At 39.5% G+C, this 11,062-nt stretch overlaps 1 protein-coding gene across 1 annotated transcript; it reads left to right on the plus strand.

The window, feature by feature from the left end:
- The first annotated feature begins 588 nt into the window (after positions 1–588).
- LOC145064478 (uncharacterized) lies at positions 589–10,085 on the plus strand. Its single transcript, XM_079011922.1, has 2 exons — positions 589–1,999; positions 10,057–10,085. Exons 1-2 carry the CDS (start codon positions 589–591, stop codon positions 10,083–10,085), a joined length of 1,440 nt encoding a protein of 479 aa, XP_078868048.1.
- Positions 10,086–11,062: the final 977 nt, after the last annotated feature.

The following is an 11,062-nucleotide window of genomic DNA, read 5'->3' on the forward strand; positions in this document are numbered from 1 at the left end:
TGCAGAGTTAGAGCTCTACAATCAAACCTCAAGAAATGAAGAACGCACGGGAAGTCTTGTGCAGAGAACTCAAGCACTTGAAGAGCAAGTGGTTAATGTCACTGACGTGCTGGGTCATCACTTAGTTTTCTGGTAGATAAGCTACAACTAGTGGTTATGTAAATAGAGAAAATCAGACTAGTTAAGGCGAAAAGAGGAAATTTTATAGCAAGGATGTAGAAAACCTTGCAAATTTTGCAATGTTTATAGAAACTTTTCTCTTATAAACCTAAATAAAATGATGTAACCACTGGTAATAACATGAAGCATACGTTATAGTAATCATTATGTTGTCTATTATGTTTTACGTTGTGAATAATAACTAGAGTATTTAGTACTCGTGTATTAAATGATCAACAAAACTCATATAAATTCTTATTATTTATAATCGGAACTAAAACAAAATGCCTAGTAGGAGTAATCGGCTAAACCCCAACTGACCATCAGCACCACAACAACAACCACAACCATCGCCAGAAATAAACCCCTCATTAAGTACAATGCAACTTGAAGAAATCATAGCTCAAAGAATTGTTGCGGCTCTATCTAATGTCAAGAGATGGAGTTAGAAATGAAGGCCATGTAGGGACCGCTAGAACATGTACCTACAAAGATTTTATGAATTGTAGGCCAAAAATCTTTCATGGAAATGAAAGGGTAGTGAATTTGACAAGGTGGATAGACAAGACAGAATCCGTCTTTCAAATAAGCTTTTGTCCAGATGATTGTAAAGTACGATTTACAGCATGTACTTTCGCTGACGCAGCACTTACATGGTGGAATATCCATGTGAATACAATGGGAATTGATACTGCAAATTCCATGAAATGGGAGGAGCTAAAAATGATGCTAGTAGAGGAGTATTGTCCTAGGGAGGAAATACATAAACTGGAGCAAGAACTGTGGACCCTAACCATGAAGGGTTCAGAGATAAAAGCTTATACCGCTAGATTTAATTATCTTGCTGTAATGTGTCCAACACTTGTGACCCCTGAATATAAAAAGATTGAGCGATATATCTGGGGTTTAGCATCACAAATCAAAGGCATGGTGATCGCATCAAAGCCTACGACTTATGACAGCACCAAGAGGATAGCTCATCAGCTAACCCTCACAGAGATCCAAGGAACAGAAGTGGTCTCAAAGGCTGAGTCTCCCAAAGCTAGAACAAACAAGCGCAAGTTTAATAAGAAGAATCCTAAACAATCATCTAAGAAAAGACAAGAAGTGGCAACCAACTACGCAGCCACAACAACAATACCTACTCAACCAAAGTCTGCATGGTGCAACCACTGCAACCGTCATCACCCAGGTGACTGTTTTGTTTGCACGAAATGCAAAAAGAAGGGGCATACTGCTAGTTACTGCAGGAGCACAACACATGCAACAGTCAATCAACAAACAAATACTGGGACAGGTCGTGGTGAAGAAAGAAAGTGTTATGAGTGTGGAGAGGTTGGACACATCAAGAAAGAATGTCCAAAGTTAAGGAGTCAAGGAGGCATAGGGCGTGGCAGGGCATTTGTGATCGGAAGCAGAGAGGCTATCCAGGACCCTTCGGTTGTATCTGGTGCATTTCTCATAGATAATTTATACGCTAGCATACTCTTCGACTCTAGAGCAGATCGAAGTTTTATAACTCCGACATTTAGAAAATTGTTAAGTCATAAGTCTAGCATATTAAAAGAAATCTATGAAATAGAAATCGCTAACGGTCAAACTGAGAAAACACATGAAATCCTAGAAAACTGTCTGTTAACTCTTAATAACTACCTTTTTCACGTCAACCTCATGCCAATGCCTATCGATAGTTTTGATGTCATAATTGGCATGGATTGGTTATCTTCACACCGCGCCGAAATTCTATGTCATGAGAAAGCCATACGACTACCCTTACCAAATGGCGAAGCCCTGATTATCTATGGTGATAAGTCTGGGAAAAACCTCAAAGTCATCTCTTGTACCAAGACACATAAATATCTATATAAGAAATGTAGCGCATTCTTAGCCCACATTATAGATAAGAGAAGAAAGATAAAAGAAATCAAGGACATACCTCAAGTATGTGATTTCCCTGACGTATTTCCTGAAGATCTACCTAGAATACCTCCCGTCCGATAAGTCGAGTTTCGAATCGACTTAATTCCAGGAGCAACACCAGTAGCGAAATCTCCTTATCGGTTGGCTCCATCCGAAATGCAAGAATTATCTAGTCAACTACAAGAACTTCTTGACAAAGGCTTTATCCGACCAAGTTTTTCACCTTGGGGAGCACCAATCTTGTTTTTCAAGACGAAGGATGGTTCCTTTCGAATGTGTATTGATTATCGGGAGCTGAACAAGCTAACGATCAAGAATCGTTATCCGCTTCCAAGAATTGATGATTTATTCGATCAACTGCAAGGATCTAGCTACTACTCAAAGATAGATCTTAGATCAGGATAACATCAACTCAGAGTACAAGATGACGACATTCCAAAAACAACATTTAGAACTCGTTATGGTCATTATGAGTTCTTAGTTATGTCTTTTGGATTAACCAATGCCCCAGCAGTGTTTATGGATCTCATGAATTGTGTTTGCAAACCATACTTGGATAAATTCGTGATCGTATTTATCGATGATATATTGATATATTCACGAACGAAGGAAGAACATGGTCAACACCTGCAAATAATCTTGGAACTACTAAGAAAAGAAAAGTTGTACGCTAAATTCTCCAAATGTGAGTTTTGGATTAGAGAAATATAATTTTTAGGTCATGTAGTTAGCAAGGAAGGAATTCATGTTGACCCATCCAAAGTTGAAGCAATCAGTAATTGGGAAGCACCAAAGATGCCAACAGAGGCATGTCAATTCCTAGGACTTGCTGGCTATTACCGCAGATTCATAGAGAATTTCTCCAAAATAGCCAAGTCGCTTACAACACTAACCCAGAAGGATATGAAGTTCAACTGGGCAGACAAACAAGAAGCTTCTTTTCAGAAACTGAAGCAAATGTTGTTAGGGATGAGCAAAAAGACCGAACCGGCCGGAACCAGCCCGAACCGGACCGGAACCTGGAACCGGCTTCGGCCAAAATCAAGAACCGGCCCGGTGGTTCTACCGGCTCCGGTTCTACCGGTTTCCGGTTCCTACCAGTTCTTGTCGTGTCTTCAAATGTTGGAACCGGTCCTCGAAAAATAGCATCATACGGTTCCGATTTTTGCCGCTCTACCGGTTCCCGGTTCCAAAACTCCATAAAAATAACGTCCCGGTCCCGCCCGACCGGTTCTATCGGGTTCCGGTTCCGATTCCGGTACCGGTTCCGGCCGGTCCATATGCTCATCCCTAAATGTTGTGTAATGCCCCAATCCTATCCCTTACAGAGGGGACAGAAGATTTCGTCGTATACTGCAACACATCAAATCAAGGATTGGGATGTGTGTTGATGCAAAGAGGAAAATTTATCGCCTATGCATCACGACAACTTAAGGTGCATGAGAATAATTACACTACCCATGATCTTGAATTGGGAGCTGTAGTTTTTGCACTAAAAATCTGGAGACATTACCTATACGGTACTAAGTGTACTATTTTTACCGACCACAAGACTCTCCAGCACATCTTCGACCAAAAAGATCTTAATATGAGACATCGAAGATGGGTCGAATTGTTGAATGATTACGAATGTGAGATTCGTTATCATCCTGGAAAGGCAAACATGGTAGCAGATGCCTTGAGCCGGAAAGAATATATTAAACCCCGTCGGTACGAGCATTAACCATAACTATCCATTCTAACCTTGCCGCACAAATTAGAGAAGCTCAACTTGAGGCTCTAAAAGAAGATAACATCAAGAACGAAGCCTTGCGAGGAATGGAAAAGCAACTTATACAAAAAGATGACGGAACGCGACACTTTATGAACCAAATTTGGACGCCTGAGTTCGGTGGAGTCAGGGACTTGGTCTTAGAAGAAGCCCACAAGTCAAAATATTCCCTGCATCCAGGTTCTGACAAAATGTACTTAGACATAAAAGTACATTATTGGTGGCCAAACATGAAGGCAGAAATTGCTACTTATGTGAGCAAATGTTTGACTTATTCTAGAGTGAAGGCAGAACATCAAAAGCCTTCAGGTTTACTTCAACAACCGGAAATACCTGAATGGAAATGGGAGCAGATATCAATGGACTTCATCACTAAGTTACCTAAAAATCCTAGTGGGTTCGACACTATTTGGGTAATAGTCGATAGATTGACTAAGTCTGCCCATTTCTTACCAATTAAGGAGAACGACAAGATGGAGAAGCTGACTAGAGTTTATCTTAAGGAAATTGTTACATTGCATGGAGTTCCAAGTTCTATTATTTCTGACCGAGATAGTAGATTCACTTCATGATTTTGGCAATCTCTACAAAAATCCTTAGGAACACGTCTAGACATGAGTACAGCTTACCATCCACAGACTGATGGTCAGAGTGAGAGAACCATTCAGACTTTAGAAGATATGCTCCGAGCCTATGTAATAGACTTTGGAAATGTGTGGGATACTCATTTATCGTTAATTGAGTTTTCCTACAACAATAGTCATCACACCAGCATCAAGGTTGCACCATTTGAGGCTCTTTATGGACGAAAATGTCGTTCCCCAGTATGTTGGGCAGAAGTTGGAGATACGCAGATGGCCAGAGAACATAGAGGCGATACCTTACGTACTGGACCAAAAATAATCCACGAGACAACTGAAAAGATCGTGCAAATTAAGGATCGATTAAAGGTTGCACGTGATCGTCAAAAGAGCTATGCTGACGTAAGACGTAAGCCTTTAGAATTCCAAGTTGGAGAGAAAGTAATGTTGAAGGTCTCTCCTTGGAAAGGTGTAATTCGATTCGGTAAGTGAGGCAAAATAAACCCACGGTATATAGGACCTTTTGAAATTCTAGCTAGAGTTGGTTCTGTCTCATACCAACTCAAGTTGCCTCAAGAGCTAAGTAATGTACACGATGTTTTTCACGTATCAAATCTCAAAATATGTCTATCCGATGACACTCTTATGGTACCTCTCGAGGAGATACAAGTCAATACCAAACTCAACTTTGTAGAAGAACCTGTTGAGATCATGGATCGAGAAGTCAAACGAATAAAGCAAAGTCGTATTCCCATAGTGAAAGTTCGATGGAACTCTTTGCGAGGATCTGAATTTACTTGGGAACGTGAAGATCAGATGAAAGAAAAATACCCCCAACTGTTTGACAAAACCCTATCCGCAAGATAAATTTCGGGATGAAATTGTTCTAACGGGGGGAGAATGTAACACTAGTCAAAATAGGTCAATAGACAATCACATGTGATTATGCCAATCATGTAATGTGATTATGTTAACCTAGTAATGTGTTAAGAGTGTTATGTAGTTCATGATAAATTCTAATACAAATATGAACTTTCTTTATGATACAACTCAAAGTATACGTACATACGATTCCAAAAATATAAAGAACGTCTGAATCTGACTTCGCATGAAGAAGTTATGATAAACCAAACACTATAAATCTCTATAATAATAGGAATTTAAAATAGACTTAGAATTAGCTATTTAAGTCTAAAAGAGAGTTGTAGTACTCGTAAATACCTACACGTGCATATAAAGAACGTCAAAAACGGAGTTCGTATGCAAAAGTTATGGCCTTCCAAAGATTCAGCTTTCAGAAACCCTAAGCAAACTAAACTCACGACGTGAACAAGGGTTTATTCACGACGTGAGGAGTCCTTTTGCCACATTTCAGAATCTAGAAGGTGTGACGAGGCTGCGAGGGGATAGGATCCAAACTCACGACGTGAAAAAGGAGTTTTTCACGACGTGAAGAGTCACATGGCCACCTTCCGAAGCTAGGGACGCAAATGGCAAGTCTACGGGGTGATCATGCAAGACTCACGACGTGAGCCTTATGAAACTCACGACGTGAGAGTCCAAAATCCTTACTATAAATAGCAGGTCCGACTTCAGCTATTCCTTACACCATTTCCTTATCTCCTCTCTCCCTTGCTGAAGCCATCTTGCATCCCGAGCCCCGACTGTAGCACCTGGTTCTTGGTACGTGTTCTTGTTATTAAATCTTTATATATTTTGCATTTGGTCTTGGACTCGGCGATTTGAAGGACCAACTCGCCGAGTAGAAGCGGGATGAGGCGCGGAGTTTAAGTTGTGGACTCGGCGAGTCGAGTCCCGGACTCGGCGAGTAGACCCTGTTTGGACAAAAACCCTAATCTAAGGGTTTGCACCCTATTTAAACACCTTAACTCGACCTCCTTAGTCCCATTTGCTCCCAGAAGACCCCCGTAGCAAACCCTAGCCATTATTGAAGCAATCTAAGGCTTTTGGAGTGATTTTGGTGCTTTTGTGATCCAAGGAAGGAAGGAAAAGCTTGAAGGATCAAGAGGAGGCTAGAAGGATTCGGTTTTGAGCATCATTTGCTGACTTCAGAAGGTATAAAGTCTATACCTTGCTTGCTCTTTTGATAGATCCCATTTTGTGGAGTTTTAGGGCTTTTCTAAGCCATTTTGGTCACCAACCATGATTGCAAGCATGGTTTGAGGTTGATGTTTCGGATCTAGGTCCTTTGAGGGGTTACAAGGCAGAAAAGTGGCTTTTGCACTCAAAGAAGGCCCCATGCATTGTGAGAGCTTGTTTTAGGACCTTTTGGCCTTAAAGTCCCATGCAAGAACGTAAAGGTTGTAACTTTACATGCTAGATCGATTGTAGAAGCATAGATCTACATTTTGATCAAGTGTTGTACATCAGAAAGCGAAGATTCAGTGAGTGGTTGTGACCAACTCAGCGAGTCTGTTCTTGGACTCGGCGAGTCCAAGGTTCTGTCCCATATCAGTTGAGGGTCATAAGGACCCAGTTGAGTAGTGAAATGTTTTAAGGGGATCCCAAGGGGTGACCCAACGTTCTGGACTAAGCCATTGTTCTGGAAATTCATGGGACTCGGCGAGTGCATGAACAGACTCGACGAGTCCAAGGCAATCTTCTTAAGAATGAAGATGAACTCGACGAGTTGTTTATACAACTCGGCGAGTCGGATAAGGATTCCGTCGATGTTCATTTAGAAGGAAAACTCATCGAGTCATCGCTTAACTCGACGAGTAGAGATGGGTATGAGGTCTAATGGAAGGATAGGGACTCGACGAGTTGGCGAGCCAACTCGGCGAGTCAGGTCAACTAGAAGTTGACTTTGACTTTGACTTGGTCAGGGGTAAAATGGTCATTTTACCCTAAGAGTAGGTGTTAGTTTATGACTAAGTGTTTTGTGGGAGTTATAGCCGGAAGATTTTCGGAGCAGCAGTGGCGGCAGTCAGAGGATTCCCATACAGTTCAGCAACTACTACGAGGTGAGTTACCTTCCAGTAGCGGTCGGTCTACGGCCACAATGCCGGCCCACCAGTAGGGATCGTATGCTAGATGTTTGTCTTTGTGAAATGCATCCGTGTTGTTACTACCTGATATGTTATATGCTAGCGTGATATGGTATGTGATAGTGATAGAGTTCGGTTGTTAGGACCGAAGGGTAGGTTAGGCACCCCACATATGCCTAACAGTATGTTATGACATGTTTAGCTGCTAGCATGATATGTTACAAGAGATAGAGGTAGTAGGAGGGGGAAGAGTCCCTGAGATGCGGTTGTTAGGACCGAAGGGTAGGTCGGACACCCCATATATGTCTGACAGTAGATTATGCTATGATATATGTGATAGTAGTAATAGGGGGTGAAATAGTCCCCGAGGTTCGGTTGTTAGGACCGAAGGGTAGTCAGCACCCCAGAATGGCTCGACATGAGTAGGCCAGCGCCCCAAAATGGATTGACACGGGTAGTACGGCACCCCAGACTGGCCGCATGGGTAGGTCGGCACCCCAAAATGGCCGTACCGGTAGGTTGGCACCCCAGAATGGTTGTACCGGGTAGGTCGGGCACCCCAGAAACGCCTGACAGTATGTATGTGATATGATTGTATGGTATGTGGTACGATGGGGGAACTCACTAAGCTTCGTGCTTACAGTTTTCAGTTTTGGTTTCAGGTACCCCTTCAGTGAAGGGGAAGGAGTTGGCACGATAGATAACATAAATCACACTACTAGGGCGAGTTTCACGGCCCCACTTTCTATTATTTCGGGGGAAAACGCATGCTAGTTATTGTATATATGTTATTATTATATCTATATGATAGTATATAGTTATGATAATCGAGATATGATTGTTCTAAATATAACATTTTGAATACATACAACTATTATTAACTTATCAGTATGTTAATTTACTAATGTAGATCTTGAGTTATACTTAGGATTCTACATATATGTTGTGTGCGATATAATACCGAAGTAATATTCGAAAGTTCTAAATGTTAAGTTATATAGTATGTTGCTATTAATAGTTTTATGTCAAGATAAAACTGGATAGGTTATATGTTGTTATTATTAGTTTTATGTCAAGATAAAACTGGATATGTTATATGTTGTTATTGTTAGTTTTATGTCAAGATAAAACTTGGTATTGTTATTGATAGTTTTATGTCAAGATAAAACTAGAAACGTTATATGTTGTTATTATTGGTTTTAGGTCAAGATAAAACATGGTTTTTACTTCAAGATATAGCTGTTATACTGCCTAAATATTATGAAGTTAGGAGTAATGTTTAAAAGCATAGTCTAGTAACTTAATGTTTTAGACATGAAGATGCTTTTGTTGTTAGAGCTATAGGAAGCCGCCAAAGTCTACATGAGTAATTGTATTCATCAACTAAGATTGGGGATCTTAGCGGAAATCCTCAGAACTGTAACCGTTAATCCCGTGTGAGCAAGGAAGTCGTGTATAATTAGTATACGGGCTGACCACCCCACTTGTGACTGTTAGCTACAGTCAACTAAAAACAAGTGATGAACTATCCTTTTATTTGTTATTATTCCGGCGTCGATGAAGCGTACAATGTTGTTTCTCATGGTAAATCATGAGTGTGTTTGTTTCTCAGGGTAAATCATGAGTGTATTCTATCAGAGTTATTATGTCATAGCAGGGGTTACAGGCTCATGGTAGCAAATTGTTAGAAACATTATACCTTGTCGTATACAAGTATTAACGTTAAGTATAAGTTTTCCCCTACTTATACCTTAAGATTAAGAAATGTTTAGGTATAACACTTAATTGATAAGTATACTATTATAACTAATGTTGGAGAATCAAAATGATACTTTCAAAACTATACTTTTGAATGTGTAAAAATGTATTATTTTATGGAGTCAAAACCTGTGGACTCACCAACTTTATGTTGACGTATTTTAAAATGCATGTGTTTTCAGGAACTTGAAAAGCTGGTATGTATTCGAACAGGAGAAGTTTTACTATTATCTTTCTGTTTATTAAGAAGTATGTCATAGTCGGATATTATGTAATAAATACTAGGAAAACAATAATGTAACTTTCAATCATCAATAAAGGTATGTATTTTCTTTAAGTATTGTTCAATGTATGTTATATAACTGTGATACGAAAAATGACGTTACACTACCCGGTGTTTCCGCCGACGGCCGGGGTGTGACAGATATCTAGTAGAACGAAAGGTCATGTGATCACTTATCTTAGGACACGTAACTAACTGGGTCAGAGTTCGACAACAGCTTTTGGAAACTACAATTTGCTGTTCAAATTTAGAAGTCATACTAGCAATTATAGTTACTAAATTATGCAAGTGGGAGACTATTGGATTAGGTGTCTCAGCCCATAACTATAATTTGTATGTACTTGAATTGAGAGCAACACAGTCCTTTTGGGTTTCCCTCAAACCTAGCAACTGGACAAGGAAATTATGAAATGAGAGATATGGATTTATGATAAGATTAATAAATTAATATAAATTATTTATTAATATTTTAAAAAGATTAATATATTAATTAGAAATCATAATATTTAATTAATAGTTAGCCTGAAATTAATTAGAACTGATTTTGGGGTTAACTGTGTTAATTATAAATTGCAGGGACTAGTTTGCAATTATCCAATTGTTGAGTGGAAGGTTCCAGATCTCCTTGGAAGGGGAAGGACGAAATCTACAGGGGAAACCCTAATGATTTCGTCCATGGGGCTTGGATAAGGCCTTTGGATAAGCTTAGGCCCCAAGCTAAGGAACATTAGGGTTTTCCCTTAACCCTAGATCCCTCAGCTATATAAGGAGCCTCCTGGCTCTCAAAATTTGCCACTCTTACCTTGGTGAAACCCTAGGGCCGAAAATTGCATACCCTACTCTCTCTCTCTCTCTCTCTCTCTCTTTCTCTCTCTCTTTCTCTCCTCACAAGTTTTCTTCTTGCTAGCTCTTGGGTGTGATTCCATTAGAGGCATTGGATTTGTGGTGCTAGGCTTCCAAGAAGATTAAAGGATTACCAATTGTTTGCTGTAACAATTTAAAGGTATGTTACTCTAAACCCTAATTTGTTATTTTCAAAATAGCCTCTCTCCTTAGGGTTCTTGTTTTGCAATTCAAAGTTATATGTTCAATAGTTAAAACATAGATCCAAAGTAGGTTCCATGTGAACTTAGGAATTGTTTTCTAGTTTATTTGTTTTACCTAAAACCCATCATCTATCTGGGTCATTATTGATAGATTGACCAAGAGTGTTCATTTCATCTCTATAGGAACATGAATAACATTCTTAAGAATAAGAGTTTTTCCAGAACTAAAACATAAAGAAACACAGCCATGACCCACAATAGGTACTTTGTTATGGCTCCCATGTACAAAACGGATCCATTATTAAATACTTCATAATTCTTGAACCAAGAGTGATCTTTACAAACTTTAATCGTCGCCCTGAGTCTATCCACTATGCATGATCATTGTCTTGAACATAAAATGATTCAGGAATAAGTGTTACATGATATATAACATCAATAATTGTAATTTCAAAAATTAAATTTTAACCTTGTGGTTTTGGACCTTGATCATTAGATCCTTATCTAGAAGCACTTGCACCATTTTTGTTCTTCTT

Source organism: Lactuca serriola, chromosome 7 (assembly GCF_051521515.1).
Source record: "Lactuca serriola cultivar US96UC23 chromosome 7, Lser_US96UC23_V15, whole genome shotgun sequence".
In the NCBI taxonomy this organism is placed as follows: Eukaryota; Viridiplantae; Streptophyta; class Magnoliopsida; order Asterales; family Asteraceae; genus Lactuca; species Lactuca serriola.

Excerpts from the sequence above, each read along its gene's own strand:
- LOC145064478 (XM_079011922.1), top strand. The coding sequence starts at position 589 with ATGTCAAGAGATGGAGTTAGAAATGAAGGCCATGTAGGGACCGCTAGA. Across the intron at positions 2,000-10,056 it reads AAACCTCAAAGTCATCTCTT|GGACTAGTTTGCAATTATCC; the intron begins GTACCAAGACAC and ends TATAAATTGCAG.